Below are 17,649 nucleotides of genomic sequence, written 5' to 3' on the forward strand. Positions count from 1 at the left end.
AGCGGCTATTCTCCCTAATTTGCTACTTGAGTAAGTGACCTACTTCCTTCCTCAATCCCTAAAGATGTTCATTGGTTTTCCATCTTCAAATGTATAAATCAATTCATTTTTAATTCCCAACTTATGTACACCACTCTTTCACATGAGATATTTGAGATCAGAACAACTTGACCTGCATATTTTTGAATAATCATCTCCTCTTTTCTGGTGACCAATCAACCTTCACAGCCATGGAAACAAGTTATTTAACTTATCAAAAGACTTCATACCAATCCAACTCAATTTACAAGCTTGCAGACGACACCACTGTAGTGGGCTGGATATCAAATAATGGCGAATCGGAATACAGAAAGGAGATTGAGAACCTTGTAACCTGGTGCCAAGACAACAAGCTCTCCCTCAATGTCAGCAAGACAAAGGAGATTGAAATTGACTTCAGGAAGCGAAGTAAAAAACACACCCTGGTACATATTAATGGCGCCGAAGTGGAGATGGTCGAAAGCTTCACGTTCCAAGGAATAAATATCACCGGCAATTTGACCTGGACCAGCCATATCGAAGCAATGGCCAAGAAAGCACACCAATGCCTCTACTTCCTTAGAGGGCTTAGGAAGATCAGCATATCAATAACCCCACCAACCCCTACAGATGCGCCATAGAAAGCATTTTATCGGGATGCATCACAGTATGGTTTCAGAACAGCTCCATAGACACATAGAAAATAGGTGCAGCAGTAGGCCATTCGGCCCTTCGAGCCAGCACCGCCATTCAATGTGATCATGGCTGATCATCCACAATCAGTACCCGTTCCTGCCCTCCCCATATCCCTTGATTCCACTAGTCCTAAGAGATCTATCTAACTCTCTTTTGAACGCATCAAGTGAATTGGCCTCCACTGCCTTCTGAGGCAGAGATTTCCACAAATTCACAACTCTGGATGAAAAAGTTTTTCCTCATCTCAGTTTTAAATGGCCTACCCCTTATTCTTAAACTGTGGCCCCTGGTTCTGGACTCCCCCAACATCGGGAATATGTTTCCTGCATCTAGTGTGTCCAATCCCTTAATAATTTTATATGTTTCTATGTGCCCTCCATAATGTTTGGGACAAAGACTGATCATTTATTTATTTGCCTCTATACTCCACAATTTGAGATTTGTAATAGAGAAAATCATATTTTAATAAAGGCCATTTTATACATTTTGGTTTCACCATGTAGAAATTACAGCAGTGTCTATACTTAGTCGCCCCCATTTCAGGGCACCATAATGTTTGGGACATATGGCTTCAAAGGTGTTTATAATTGCTCAGGTGTGTTTAATTGCCTCCTTAATGCAGGTATAAGAGAGCTCTCAACACCCAGTCTTTCCTCCAGTCTTTCCATCACCTTTGGAAACTTTTATTTTGTTTATCAACATGAGGACCAAAGTTGTGCCAATGAAAGCCAAAGAAGCCATTATGAAACTGAGAAACAAGAATAAAACTGTTAGAGACATCAGCCAAACCTCGGGGTTACCAAAATCAACTGTTTAGAACATCAACCGCCCCGACGTGGCAACTTCAACAGCCTGACCGCGGGAGAAGAAGATGGCAGGGAAGAGAAAAGACATTCTGGCCTTCCATCACAGTGAGGAGGTGACTGGAGGAGACTCACTGTGATGCATGTTTCTTTTTTTTAAATTTTGTGTTGGTTTGTGATTGTGTGTGTTATTGCTTATTTTTATTGCTCTTATTGTTGGACTGTGGGTAGCGGAATTTCATCCAAAAGACTTGTTTGTTTGTATGACAATAAAGGTTATTAGACAATAGACAATAGGTGCAGGAGTAGGCCATTCGGCCCTTCGAGCCAGCACCGCCATTCAATGTGATCATGGCTGATCATTCTCAATCAACTATTCTGATTCTGATTAAGAAGAAAGAGAGCACTGGTGAGCTTACGAATCGCAAAGGGACTGGCAGGCCAAGGAAGACATCCACAGCTGATGACAGAATAATTCTCTCAAAAATAAAGAAAAATCCCCAAACACCTGTTTGGCAGATCAGAAACACTCTTCAATGACCACTGTCCACAGAAGACTTCATGAACAGAAATACAGAGGCTACACTGCAAGATGCAAACCACTGGTTAGCTGCAAAAATAGGATGGCTGGGTTACAGTTTGCCAAGAAATACTTAAAAGAGCAACCACGGTTCTAGAAAAAGGTCTTAGGCAGATGAGACGAAGATTAACTTATATCAGAGTGATGACAAGAGCAAAGTATGGAGGAGAGAAGGAACTGCCCAAGATCCAAAGCATACCACCTCATCTGCAAAACACAGTGGTGGGGTGTTATGGCCCGGGCATGTATGGCTGCTGAAGGTACTGACTCACTTATCTTCATTGATGATACAACTGCTGATGGTAGTAGCATAATGAATTCTGAAGTGTATAGACACATCCTATCTGCTCAAGTTCAAACAAATGCCTCAAAACTCATTGGCCAGCAGTTCATTCAACACCAAGACCATGATCCCAAACATACTGCTAAAGTAACAAAGCAGTTTTTCAAAGCTAAAAAATGGGTAAATTCTTGAGTGGCCAAGTCAATCACCAGATCTGATCCCAATTGAGCATGCCTTTTATATGCCGAGGAGAAAACTGAAGGGGACTAGCCCCCAAAACAAGCATAAGCTAAAGATGGCTGCAATACAGGCCTGGCAGAGCATCACCAGAGAAGACACCCAGCAACTGGTGATGTCCATGAATCGAAGACTTCAAGCAGTCATTGCGTGCAAAGGATATGGAACAAAATACTAAACATGACTACTTTCATTTACATGACATTGCTCTGTCCCAAACATTATGGTGCCCTGAAATGGGGGGGCTATGTATAAACAAACACTGTTGTAATTTCTAAATGGTGAAACCAAAATGTATAAAAATGGCCTTTATTAAAATCTGACAATGTGCACTTTAACCACATGTGATTTTTTTCTATTAAAAATCTCAAATTGTGGAGTACAGAGGCAAATAAATAAATCATGGGTCTTTGTCCCGAACATTATGGAGGGCACTGTAAAGAACCATCATCATTGCCATCTCACCTGTGTCCAACCTTCCCTTTTGTATATCTTATAACTTCATTCGTACAGCTTTATTTGTCTTAATAGCTTTAATAATTCACTAAATTTCACCTGTTCCCAGCATTTGTTTAAAATTAAAAATGTACTGCTTTTTATGCATTGATTGATCAAAATTGTCTGATTCCACTAGTGAGCCTTTTTTAAGTTTCAGTTTAATTCATTTCTTCTTTTCAAAATTTCTCCATTTTAAATGTAAAACCATATTCTGAAACCCTTGCATTTTATCTTAAACTAAACTGTAATTCAGTTATGGTGTAGTCCATACTTACAGGATGATAGTGTAATTTTTCTTTTGGTGTAATGTATCATCATGACCAATAGTGTGATGAACAACTTGTTTGTCTGACCTTCACAATCACCCCATCAAATAACTTGCTTTTCCTCAGAAAATGCATTAGTGTTCCATTTAATGCTGGCCCACAGCAAGGTGATCGATTTCATGAATTCTATCACCTGGAGAATTTTGCAGTCAATGTGGGTCAAATCTATGACATCTTGGTATTCCAACACAGGCTGGTTTAATATTATTTCAAAAACTCTGCATAATGTTATGTATGAGGGAAAACAAATTGTTATTCAGGTTAGGTTGGGAAAGTTGATCATTGGATTACTGTTCAAAACTGCTGGAATAGAGTTTTCCGTCTTGTTTATTCTGATGCTAAGAGATTTAAATGGTCAGTCTCATGGGTGTTTCCTGATTTTGCTGGCTGTCCAAAAAATAATATTTGTAACACAAACATGATTTTATCTCTGCTTTTATCAACAAGCTGAATATTTTGATGAAGTTTTGACGAGCTTGTTTATACTGTGTATCTAATTTTGTCTTTCCGTTGTTTTTAGTTGCATACATTTTCAGCGGTTCCCACTTTCTCCGGATTGCTATACCAGCAACATTATTTAATCACAATAGTAATAGAAACATAGAAACATAGAAAATAGGTGCAGGAGTAGGCCATTCGGCCCTTCAAGCCAACCATTCAACATGATAGACAATAGGTGCAGGAGGAGGCCATTCGGCCCTTTGAGCCAGCACCACCATTCAATGTGATCATGGCTGATCATTCTCAATCAGTACCCCGTTCCTGCCTTCTCCCCATACCCCCTGACTCCGCTATCCTATGCAACCTCATAGCATCTTCCTCACAGTTCACACTACCACCCAGCTTTGTATCATCTGCAAATTTGCTAATGGCACTCTTAATCCCTTCATCCAAGTCATTAATGTATATTGTAAATAGCTGCGGTCCCAGCACCGAGCCTTGCGGTACCCCACTAGTTACTGCCTGCCATTCTGAAAGGGACCCATTTATCCCCACTCATGGCTGATCTTCCAAAATCAGTACCCCGTTCCTGCTTTCTCCCCATATTTCATTAGCCCTAAGAACTATAACTCTCTCTTGAATAATTCCCATTCAATTTGTTTGTTATTTTGGCAGAACCTTTTTTTTCTGTTATTGATCATTTTGCCTTTGGATGGTAAATCAGAGATTTAAAAAATATATATTTTAGCTTGGGTTTCTTAGCAGTATAAATCGTTTTTTAGTTAATGTATTGCTTCCTATCCCTTATAAAAGAATCTTTTAGAATATAAATCTAATTTCAAATTTTGCATATAAGGCTCTGGATGTAACATTTAATTGGCACTTTTCTATTGTGCAGCTTCAAATTTAGGCATAAGTTCAAGAATGTTAACTCTTTTCCTCTTATTTGAATTGCAGGCTGCAATGCATTACATCTTGCTTCAAAATACAGTCATCAAGAATGTGTGAGAAAGATCCTTCAGGTACTGGATGCTCATATTTTATGCTCAATGATTTATTATTAAACATATTGTTCTAATTTCCTGCAGTCTAGATAGCAGACTACCAAACACATGAGACAATAGGGATGCAAAATGTATTAGAACACAAACTGCAACCAGGTTTTTTTGCAACGTATTCATATAGCTGCCCAAATTTCACAACAACTATTATCTAAACTATCTACCAATACTTTAAATCTGTATCTGGTTACTAACTTGTTGGTTCAGGAAGCTCTGCCTTTCCCACTAGCCCAATCTGGGCCCTTAATTTTATACACCTAATTAATTAATAAACCTACTGAGTTTTACCAGGACATTGTTTTTAATACAGTCTTGCCTAACAAATATCCACAGTTAAAGTTATCAAGTCATCGCAGCATCCACATAAATCTTCACTGTAGCCCCTCTAGATCTATAGTTTGGTGACTGGACTAAACTGCATTCTAGTTGTCTCCTAATGAGTGTTCCATATAGTTCCAGCATAATTTCCCTGTTTTGTTAATCTCTTCTTTGTGCCACGGCTAATGATAAGAAGCATCCCAAGGGGAGTGTTAACCTGCGACCTTCGGCAATCTGTGCCCATATACTTGACAGGTGTACAAAAAACTCAAAGTAACTGTTCTTCTTCACATCCAACATTTATTATCTATTCCCTCAACTCATTTGCCTTCCCATGATGTAGCACTTCAGATTTATTTCCAATTTTAATTTTCTGCCTGTCTGATAGATACATTGGCATCTACTGCAGCATACAACACCCTTCAGCCCAGCTCGTCCACACCGGCCAACGTGTCCAAGCTACACTAGTCCTACAAAATACAGAATACAGAGCTTTATTTGTCATTCGGTACCAAGGTACCGAACGAAATTACATAGCAGTCACACAAAAAAAAAGAACACAAGACACATAACCCCAACACAAACATCCATCACAGTGACTCCAAACACCCCTTCACTGTGATGGAGGCAACAAAACTTCCACTCTCTTCCCCACGCCCACGGACAGACAGCTCGTCCCCGACCGACCCGCACAGTCCCCGCAAGGGGATGGGAGTCCCCGGGCGCCGAAACGTCCCACGGCCGAGCCGGGCGATTGAAGGCCCCGCGGCCGAGCCGCACCGGGTGCTGAAACGTCCCGCGGCCGTACCGTGCGCTGCTAAGTCCCGCGGCCACGCCGGGCGATGTTAGGTCCCGCGGCCGAGCCGCACCAGCGATGTAAAGTCCAGCGGCCGAGCCGCGCCGGGCGATGGAAGGCCCCGCGGCCGAGCCGCACCGGGCACTGTTAAGTCCAGCGGCCGAGCCGCACCGGACGATGGAAGGCGCCGCGGGCGATGGAAGGCCCCGCGGCTGAGCCGCACTGGGCACTGTTAAGTCCAGCGGCCGAGCTGCACCGGGCGATGGAAGGCCCCGCGGGCGATGGAAGGCCCCGCGGGCGATGGAACGCTCCGCGGGCGATGGAAGGCCCCGCGGTCGAGCCGCACCCCGCGCCGTGAGGAAGAGACCTAAAAAAGAAAGGTTTCCCCCACCCCCACCACCCCCAACCCCACCCCACCCCCCCCACCACACCCCCCACACATACACAGCCAAAAAACAAAAACAAAAACCATCCCAACACCGACACACAACAAAAAAAAAAGGAAAAAAGACGAACAGACTGCCAGCGAGCCGCAGCCGTTAGGCGCCGCCACACGTGACTACCTAGTCCTGCCTGCGTTTGGCCAATACCCCTTCAAACCTGTCCTATCCATGTACCTGTTTAAGTGTTTCTTATGTGTTGGGATAGTCTCTGCCTCAACTAGCTTCTCTGAAATGGACGACGTTTCGGGTCGAAACCCTTCTTCAGACAAAGGAGAAGGGTCTTGACCCGAAGCGTCACTCATTCCTTCTCTCCTGAGATGCCGCCTGCCCTGCTGAGTTACTCCAGCTTTTTGTGTCTATCTTCGGTTTAAATCGGTATCTGCAGTTCCTTTTTACATACCTCCTCTGGAAGCTTGTTCCATGCACCCACCACCCTTTGTGTGAAAATGTTACCCCTCAGATTCCTATTAAATCGTTCCACCTTCACCTTAAACCCATGTCCACTGGTCCTCGAATCACCTGTGCTGGGCAAGAGACTCTGCATCTACCCGATCTATTCCTCTCATGATTTTATACACCTCTATAAGATCACCCCTCATCCTCTTGTGCTCCAAGGAATAGAGTTCCAGCCTACTCAACCTCTCGCTATAGCTCAGATTGTCTAGCCCTGGCAACATCCTTGTAAATATTCTCTACCCTTTCCGGCTTGACAACATCTTCCCTTTCACATGGTGCCCTGAAAACAGAACTTACACTATAGTGTAAAAACTCTGAGAGCACCATTCCCTTTCCTTACTGCAAGTGAGCTTATTTTCCTGTACTTCACTCTCATTCCATTTCCCCCACCATTTGTTTACCACCTAGTCTTTGAATCACTCTCAACCCCCCCTGTGGTCTTTCATCTCCCTCCTTTTGCTTTGCCATTTGAACCTACGAAGATGAAGCAGAAGGAGGAGCAGAAGCAGAAGTCCATTTAAGCTTTCCCACCATTTAATGAGATAACTGATTGCAACTCAATTCCACATTCCCATCAGACCATGGTAAATTTCACTCTATTGCTTAACAAGAATTTATTTAGTTTCAAAAAACATTTTGAAACATTGCTCTACCCTTTGAGGAAGAGTTCCAAATGATCACGATCCTCTGAGAAAAAAAAAATCACCACACCATCTTCCATGATTCAATGATACTTTATTGTCACATGTACCTAGGTACAGTGAAATGCTTTGTTTTGCATACACCCCGGTAAAATCATACAGCAGACCTTATCTGAGTCTGTGGAATTCTCTGCCACAGAAGGTAGTTGAGGCCAGTTCATTGGCTATATTTAAGAGGGAGATAGATGTGGCCCTTGTGGCTAAAGGGATCAGGGGGTTTGGAGAGAAGGCAAGTACAGGTTACTGAGCTGGATGATCAGCCATGATCATATTGAATGGCGGTGCAGGCTCGAAGGGCCGAATGGCCTACTCCTGCACCTATTTTCTATGTTTCTATCTAGGCACCACGCTAGAATCACATTTCTGGTGCCGACGGAATTACAAAAAAGTTGATCGAACAGTTTAATTTGTACAAGCAGCAGCACACCAGGCCTGCCACAGCACAAGGCCACCGGTTCTCCCTCCCCTCCAGGTCCCCCTTTCGTTCTTGGTGATTTCCTGCCGGGTCCCCCATTCGATCTCGTCCCCCCTCTCCCATCAGGTAGTTCTTGGCGGTGCCTCCACCTCCACAATCAGTCTGAGGAGAGGTCTCCACCTGAAACGTCACCTATCCATGTTCTCCAAAGATGTTACCTGACCCGCTGAGTTACTCCAGCACTCTGTGCCTTGTGTATTCACCTGCATCCTTGGTCCTTGTTGCTACCTTTTATCTTTCCTTTATTTTGATTAAATCTGAGATCCAGAATTTCATCACCTTTTGGAAGCACTGTAAATGACAGTGTTTTAACTGTTCTTAAATTCTGTTACATTGGAATCAAGAAAATGAACATTGTATATTGCCTTTAGTGCAGGATGAATCTCTTGGTAGTTTCTTTTGCCCTTGTGTGTCCTCTCCTTTCTATCATTGGACATGTCTGGGAAAAGAGGACCTAAAAAGATGTTGATGGAACTTAGCATCAATGTTTCAAGGAGAAAAACAGTAATTGCACTCAAAACGCTTTTTATTATAGATGCTCTGTGATGCATCTTTCTTTCGCCATCCATGGACAATGTTGGGGGAGTCCAGTACCACGGGCCACAGTCTAAGAATAAAGGGGAGACCATTTAAAACTGAGATGAGAAAGAACTTTTTCACCCAGAGAGTTGTGAATTTGTGGAATTGGCTGCCATGGAAGGCAGTGGAGGCCAATTCACCTGGATGAATTTAAAAGAGAGTTAGATAGAGCTCTAGGGGCTAGCGGAATCAAGGGGTATGGGGAGAAGGCAGGCACAGGTTACTGATTGTGGATGATCAGCCATGATCACAATGAATGGCGGTGCTGGCTCGAAGGGCCAAATGGCCTCATCATGCACCTCTTTTCTATGTTTCTATAAATTAAAGTCCAATGTTGAATGAATTATTAACAAAAATAGAATTAAACACTTTTTTCCCCAGAAATATTACCTGGGATACCATCCTAAGTCAAACCTTTTGTCATTGTGTGTGCATAGGAAATACCCATTAATAAGTTCAATTCCCATTGTTTTCATGGTAGAATGTAACATTCTCTAAAGCTGACCCATTTTCTATAAAATATGAGATTTTTATGGTGATTTCTGTACAGATGAGTTTTTCTGAACCAGTAACGCAGAAAGACAAAGTTAACTATTTTATTGGATATTATAAGTGGATTATATATATATTATATATTATATATTATATATATTATATATATTATAACATTCTACACAAATTGCCCCGAAAGTACAGTGAATAATTTCAGGAGGTTTGAAGGTTCAGTTTCTGGCACTGACAATTTAACAATTTCATATTGAAGGAGCATGTGGTTTAGCTTCAGATGTTTATGTATGTTGTAAAGGCAACATAAAGTTTATCGGAATTTTTTAATTTTTCATCCAAAAGGAAACATGGTTAAGTTTTCCTTCATTAAATGGTAACTGTTTCTTCTCCAAGTGTGGTTCATTTAATTTGACCATTTATTTCTGAAGTTATTAAACTACTATTGTCATCACTTTTGACTGGATTTACTTCTCCAGGATAAGGCAAGGAAATTTATAAAAACTAAAAATATGTTGCTTCACAATTGCATGCAATTAGAATTGTGTAAATTAATGTCCACGTTTTAGTTTGCTTTCTTTTGAACTGTCACGATTCAGAGCTATTGGTAAGCTGATAAACTTGAGTTTATTGCCCAAAGTAAAATAAACGAGAGGTTAAGCACTTGAGCAAAACACCATTGCAATGTTTGATTTTAGTAGTAAAGGACTCAGTTTGCAGTCTCATCGCCCTACCCTCCCTTATACCCAGACATGTGAATATTCCAAGTTTCTACGGAGTTCAGCGTTTTTTTAATCCATTTTCCGTGCTTTTTGCATGATTTCCACGTTTTTCACTTTGCCAAAAAAAGCATTTACCAACGGAGAAATCGGATCGGAAAAAAAAGAAAAGAAACAATGTATAGACTTGTAATGAACACTAGGGTTCCGCTAGAGGTCGCCAGGGGTTCCGCGAGAAATCCCCCCCGCCCTGGAAGTCTCCCCAAAAATGTGGCACCAAGGCTGGGCAAGGCAGCCAATCTCTACCTCATCGGGACTTCCACGGCTGATCGGTGGGTTGAATTTGCAACCTGCGGCCAGGGCTCTGGAACTCCAGCCCAGCTGTAGCCAGCAAATCTATCTCCATAGCTGACTTCCTTGGCCGGCTGGATAAGCCAGCAAAGCTCTGGAACCAAGAGTGCCAGAAAATCAGTGGTGGAACTGTAATGAGTAAATATTAAATTTAAGTGCAAGATTATATAACTAAATTAATTAAGACAGGGTTAAAATATAAAACACAGCAGAAAAGCCAATTACCACCTTTTTGGGCTGATTATCAATTAATGTGCGAATTTACTTCAAAATGTTATTAGTACACAGTGACATATTCACATTATTTTGTAATGTCCGTTTTTACTTTGAAATGCACTAAAAGAGGCTTGAAACTAGTAATTATGTGTGTAATTTTTCCAATTTTCTGACCCCCCCCCCCCCCCCGTACGCCTCGCGCAAGCGTTCGGTTCTTTTCCTCTTTTTTTTACCTCACTTACATGCCTGTATACCCTGCATTTGGTTTCATAACAATCAGAATATTCATTGTGAGGACAGTCTTCAGGATATTTCAGACTGAAATAACCAATATAAAGTGGAACTTTTGTGTTGGATACAGCTGCAGCAAAGGTAATTAAATTCTATCATCTTTCTCTTTCTTGATCATAGCACAAATGTCCAGTGGAATGCACTGATAATAATGGCAAGACAGCGTTGCATCATGCAGGTAATGACATCTCTCTCGTCTTTTAAATAAATTGTTAATTTCACAATTGCGGTAATAGAAGATAGCTAAGATCTTAATATAATGTCAATCGTCATTTAATCTAGAATAATGAAGGAAAGGTAGCTGGCCAAAATTGATGGCAAAAACCTCCTGCTTTGCAGTCCTGTATTGAAAGTGAATGAATGGAGAGGCGGCATAATGTAGAAACAAGGAACTGCAGATAGAAAAGGACTCAACGGGTCAGGTAGCATAGCCAGCATTCCTGGGGAACATTGTTAGGTGACTTTTCGGGGTGAGAGCCACCATCAGACTAGCAGAAAGGCTTGCCTTTTATAGTGTCAGGGAGGGATTTCACCATGAAAGTTTTTTCAAACCTTTATGGGACTTCATTCACCCAGCAATATTTTACTGCCTTCAGAGCAGGTACTCGTGTAAAACATGATAAAATAACATTATGATCCTAAGCAGCATTTCATAATGAACCTCCTGCTGTCATTGATAATGAGCTGTCTGAGCCTTCGGCTTAATTTAAAGTGCCCCATTTGACCTGTATTGAAAAGTTTATGATTTTCTTTTCTTCAAACATTTCTTTCAATGTCAATGCACACTGCTAATAGTCAAAATTAACACATGCTTCAGAAATATGTCTCGCTGTGGTTATTAATTTCTGTATACAAATGGGATATGAATAAATTCTAAATAGTTATGTAAAAAAACGGTTGGAATAATAGTCATAGAATTGATTAACCTGCAGTCTTGAAAATGATGTAGGTTAGTAAATTTTGCACCTTGCGGTGAAAAACCATAAGATGGTGATAGAAATCACATAAAAACAACTGGCTTACTTATATACTTTAGGAAAATAAACAGATCACTCAAGTTTGACTGGCCAGATGTGATTACCATCCCATACCATAAAACTGATTTATTGAACCATCTTAATATCCAAGAATGGGAAGTAAATACTGCTTTCCAAGTAATTTCACATCCCAGAAACAGATGAAAACGTTCAAGCATAAAGCAAACCTGAGAAGACCCCAAGAGAGAGATTCTTATGTTAGTGTTCAGAATGTTATTACCAAAGGTTATAGAGGAAGTCAAATGAAGCACAGTCCTCATAAAGCAGAAAACTAAAAAAAACTATAAGACCACAGTGGGTTAAGCAAAATCTGTGGATGTGAAGGGATAGCTAGCGTTTTGAGTTGAGACTTAGGACTGAATCTAGAGGGAAAGTGGCTAGTATATAGACGTGAGAAGGAGTGGACTGAAGAAGGGTCCCAAACGGAAACGTCACCTATCCATGTTCTCTGGAGATGCTGCCTGACCCGCTGAGTTACTCCAGCATTTTGTGTCCTTCCATGAGAAGGAGGGTTAGAAACGTAGGAAATAGGTGCAGGAGTCGGCCATTTGGCCCTTTGAGGCAGCACCACCGCTCAATATGATCATGGCTGATCATCCTAAATCAGTACCCTGTTCCTGTTTTCTCCCCACATCCCTTGATTCCGTTAGCCCTACGAACTATATCTAACTCTTGACAACATCCAGTGAATCGGTCCCCACTGCCTTCTGAGGCAGAGAATTCCACAGATTTACAACTCTCTGACTGAAAAAGTTTTTCCTCATCTTCGTTCTAAATGGCCTACCCCTTATTCTTAAACTGTGACCCCTGGTACTGGACTCCCTCAACATCGGGAACATTTTCCCTACATCTAGCCTGTCCAATCTCTTAATAATTGTATTGTCACATGCACCAAAATACAGTGAAAAGCTTTTGTTTGTGTGCTATTTAATCAAATTATACTGTACACAAGTACAACAGGTAGTGCAAAGCGAAAAATGCCAAAGTGCAGAGTACGGCATTACAGATACAGAGAAAAAGTCCACAACTGCAATGAGATAGGTTGGAAGATCGGTTTCGCACCCGAGCTTATGGGAGGAATGGGTGAGAGAGGTGTTCTTTCAATGAATCCACTATGACCTCATCTTTAATTTTAATTTTATAACCCTTTGTGCAGAAAAACAAAAATAATACTTTCAGATTCTTGAGATAAGGACAAGGTTTAAACCAGTTTCTGATGTAGAAATTAAATCAGTTTTTAAACAAGTTGCAATTTTTCAGTTACGACTTCATAATTCTCGTGTTTTGTACTTTTGCTGCTTAAAAAAAAAGAAATTGATTATAAAAATTAATAGGTATATTAAAAATATAGTTACATAGAACATGATACTAACTCGTTATTTTTGTTTTTAGCTACAAGTGGTTCTATTTTTATCGTTCAACTGCTATGTGAACACAAGTGCCCTATTAACACAAAGGATACCGTAAGTATATATTTTTTTGTAGTTGCAACATAAATGCTGTTTGTACAATTCATCTATGCGATTTTTGAATACTTGATCTTGCAACAATAAAATTTAATCTGTGATATTATCAAAGATCATATGTATAATTGCACTCTATCTACAATAATCATCCCAATAGACACATGCTTTTTGGCATGTTGGTTATCTATTCATCTCACTTCCTTTGCTTGAGATCTTCACCTTGGCTGCCTCAGAATGGCACAGGTACAGGCCCTTCAGCCCACAATTTCTGCGCTGAATATGATGCTGAGATAAACTCTTATTTGTCTGCAAATAATCTATATCCCTCCATTCCTGCATATCCATGTGTGTTTCTAAAAGTCTCTTAAATACCACTATCATTTCTTCCTCCAACACCAACCCCGGGAGTGTTTTTTAGGCACTCATCACCCTCTGCATAAAGAAAAACTTGCCCTGCACATCTATTTTTAAGCTTGGCCCCTTCCCATTTTTAAGCTGTACCCACTGGTATTTGATATTTCCATTCTGGGGAAAAAAAGGTACTATCTATCTACGCCTAAGCCTCTTGTAATTTTATAAACCTCTCCTCAAGCTCTCACATTCCAGAGTAAACAATCCAAGTCTGTGCGACTTCTTCTTGTATCTAATACTCCCAAAAGCAGGCATCATTTTGGTAAACCTCCTCTGCATCCTTTCCAAAACCTCCACATCCTTCCGGTATTTGGGCAACCAGAACTGCACAAAATACACCAAATGAATTGGAACCGACCTATTCACATGATGTAAAGCTGTATCGTGATTTCTGATTCTTATACTCAATGTCCTGACCAATGAAGGCAAGTATACCATATGCCTACTTTACCGTTCTACTTCTGTTGCCTCTTTAGGCATTATTGACTTGGACCATATGATTCCTCAGATCCCAGATGTTAAGTGTCTTGCCATTGACTGCATATATCCCCTTATATTTGACCTCCTAGACTGCAACGTCTCACACTTGCTCCGATTAAACTCCACCTGCCATTTCTCTGCCCATTTCTGTAGCTGATCTATATGGATATTAGCACAGACCTCTGCAGAACTCCACTGGTCACAGACCTCCAGCCCGAATATTGTCCTTCCACCACAACCCTCTGTCTTCTATCAGTAAGCCAGTTATGAATCAGTCACTATTAATCATGTGTATCTTAATCTTCGGCATAAGATTACCATGGGGAACTTTATCCTCTGCCTTACTAAAATCCATGTAGACAACATCTATCATCCTACCCTCATTGATCACCTTTGTTCCCTCCTCAAAAAAAACGATAATCTGCTGAAAACAAAGCCATGCTGACTGTTCCTATTTAAAGCATTCTCTTCCAAATGGGAATACATCCTATCCTGTAATCCCCTCCAATACCATTCCCATCACTGACATGTCTCATTGGCCTATAATTCCCTGAAAGCTCTCTGCTTCTTTTTTTAAACAAAGGGACAACATTAGCTATTCATCAGAGCTCTGGGATCTTGCTTGTGGCTAGAGAAGTTGCAAAGAACTTCGTTGAGGCTCTCACAATCTCCTCACTTGTTTCTCTCAATGACCTGGGATAGATTATATCTGGGTCATGGGGATTTATCCGCCTCAATGCTCTTCAGAAGCCCCAACATATCCTTCTTCTTGATCTTGAATTGCCCTTGCATGTTATTATTCTCCACATTGATCTCACTGTCCTTCATGTCCTTCTCCTTGGTGCAAAATGCAACACCCCTCACTTGTCTGGATTAAATTCCATCTGCCATTTCTCTACCTAAATTTCCAATATATATATATATATATATATATATATATATATATATATATATATCCTCCTGTAACCTTTGACAACCTACCTCATTCTGTACAACTGCACAAGTATTCATGTTATCTGCAAATCTTTTATGCAGCAAACTCATATTTTCATCCAAATCATTAATATGTATTAGATAGAGGTACCAGCACTGATCCTTGTGTAGAAGGATGAGAGGGGATCTTATCGAAACGTATAAGATTATTAAGGGGTTGGACATGTTAGAGGCAGGAAACATGTTCCCAATGTTGGGGGAGTCCAGAACAATGGGCCACAGTTTAAGAATAAGTGGTAGGCCATTTAGAACGGAGATGAGAAAAAACTTTTTCAGTCAGAGAGTTGTGAATCTGTGGAATTCTCTGCCTCAGAAGGCAGTGGAGGCCAAGTCTCTGAATGCATTCAAGAGAGAGCTGGATAGAGCTCTTAAGTATAGCGGAGTCAGCGGGTATGGGGAGAAGGCAGGAACAGGGTACTGATTGAGAATGATCAGCCATGATCACATTGAATGGCGGTGCTGGCACGAAGGGCCGAATGGTCTCCTCCTGCACCTATTGTCTATTGTCTAACTCAAGCCCTCCAATCCAGGCAACATTCCTGTGAATTACTTTTGCACCCTGTCTAGCTTAATACATCCTTCCTAAACCATGGAGGCCAGAACTGTACTCAAACAATGGCCTAAATAACAATTTGTTATTCTATACTTCTATACTTAATGGCTCAGTTGATGAAGACAAGCATACCATACACCTTCACCACTACCTCATTGTGACATTGTTTTCAGGGAACTAGGTACTTGTAATCCGAGGATTTGTTATTCAATAACACTGCCTAAGGCCCTGCTATTCATTTGTACACCCTAGCCAAGTTTAACGTTTAAAAAAGAACGTCACCCATTCCTTCTCTCCTGAGATGCTGCCTGACCCGCTAAGTTACTCCAGCATTTTGTGTCTACCTTACTTCACACAATCTGGTCAGAGAAATTGGCGTTTTATCCAGACAATTGAACGGTGTTGCACTTTGGGAGGCCAATGTAAGAGGAAAGTATACAGGATCTTTAGACCATCCTTCCTGCTGTGTTCATTATCTGGTCACCGCCTACTTTTGCTATTAGACTTACTTGACTTAACATCCACCTTCTCAATCACTCCACCTACTGACCTTATGCTCCATTTCCTACTAGAACAGTAAATAGCCAAAACTGTGCAGTTTTGATTGATGGATATTTGATAAAAACGTTGTTAAAATTCATTTCCAGTACTTTTCCAGGTTTAATTAGATTTTAATAGTCCAAATCTCTGACTAAAATATTCCATTTCTATAAAGCACAGAAAATATTGTAAGCTTGAGCATTTTTTTGTGTAGTAGCATGGTTGCACTAAATAACTGAGACATATTTCGAGAAAGTTCACATTGCATTTGTACAAAGATTCCAAAGAAATCCACAAAACCCACAGAATGATCAAATGAAAGAAGAATTCTTTTCATTTAAAAAAAAGTCTTGTCTCTGTGGCCGGAAGGGGAATTTTGTTCCGTTCTGTCACCTCTCCCTGCTCAGAGATACTGTGTGTATTCATCGCGAAACTGCCTTTCAGCCAGATTAGTTGAGACTTCTATTTGACCCTATATAGGCTTGTATACACTGGAATTTAGAAGGATGAGAGGAGATCTTATCGAAACGTATAAGATTATTAAGGGGTTGGACACGTTAGAGGCAGGAAACATGTTCCCAATGTTGGGGGAGTCCAGAACAAGGGGCCACAGTTTAAGAATAAGGGGTAGGCCATTTAGAACGGAGATGAGGAAAAACTTTTTCAGTCAGAGAGTTGTGAATCTGTGGAATTCTCTACCTCAGAAGGCAGTGGAGGCCAATTCTCTGAATGCATTCAAGAGAGAGCTAGATAGAGCTCTCAAGGATAGCGGAGTCAGGGGGTATGGGGAGAAGGCAGGAACGGGGTACTGATTAAGAATGATCAGCCATGATCACATTGAATGGCGGTGCTGGCTCGAAGGGCCGAATGGCCTCCTCCTGCACCTATTGTCTATTGACCCTTTTAAAACCATACATGGAATTATTACAGTTCATTTATTAAAGGAATATTATTTCAAAGTATGTATTTAATCAAAATATAAGCAAATACTCTTGTCTATAAATCCACATGCTTTCATTCTGAAGTTTGTAGAATTGCACCCCACCCCATTGATCAGAAAATGCCATATTATTGCCTGGAGTGATTCTCCAACTCACAATCCTTTTGAAAAAAAAATTTTGCTGAAAAAATATAAATGCAATTTCCCTAGAACAGGGAAATATTTTTTTCTCATTCCTTCATGGTCATGATATTGCCCATATTTTAGGGTGAAGCAAAGCAAAGGTTGAGCGTTTCAATCTGAGGGAGTGAAACAATCTTTGAGTAGAGTCTGATTTTGCCATTCATCTTGGAGATTATTTTAGAATGAAAAAACAGCTCCCGCTGTATATTTATGTGTTAGAGAGAACTTTTAAAGTGCAGGGTTTTTTCAGTTTT

General features: G+C 40.8%; 1 protein-coding gene across 4 annotated transcripts in view; it reads left to right on the forward strand.

Moving 5' to 3' along the window:
- Positions 1-17,649, forward strand: part of rai14 (retinoic acid induced 14) — a 162,093-nt gene that overhangs the window by 109,627 nt on the left and 34,817 nt on the right. For all 4 annotated transcript variants that reach the window (XM_078427254.1, XM_078427173.1, XM_078427089.1 and 1 more), the window contains 3 exons: positions 4,840-4,904; positions 10,913-10,970; positions 13,222-13,292. In XM_078427254.1, coding sequence (XP_078283380.1) covers positions 4,840-4,904; positions 10,913-10,970; positions 13,222-13,292 — 194 coding nt within the window. The remainder of the gene's footprint in view (positions 1-4,839; positions 4,905-10,912; positions 10,971-13,221; positions 13,293-17,649) is intronic.

The sequence above is a fragment of the Rhinoraja longicauda genome, chromosome 1, assembly GCF_053455715.1.
Source record: "Rhinoraja longicauda isolate Sanriku21f chromosome 1, sRhiLon1.1, whole genome shotgun sequence".
NCBI classification, from domain to species: Eukaryota; Metazoa; Chordata; class Chondrichthyes; order Rajiformes; family Arhynchobatidae; genus Rhinoraja; species Rhinoraja longicauda.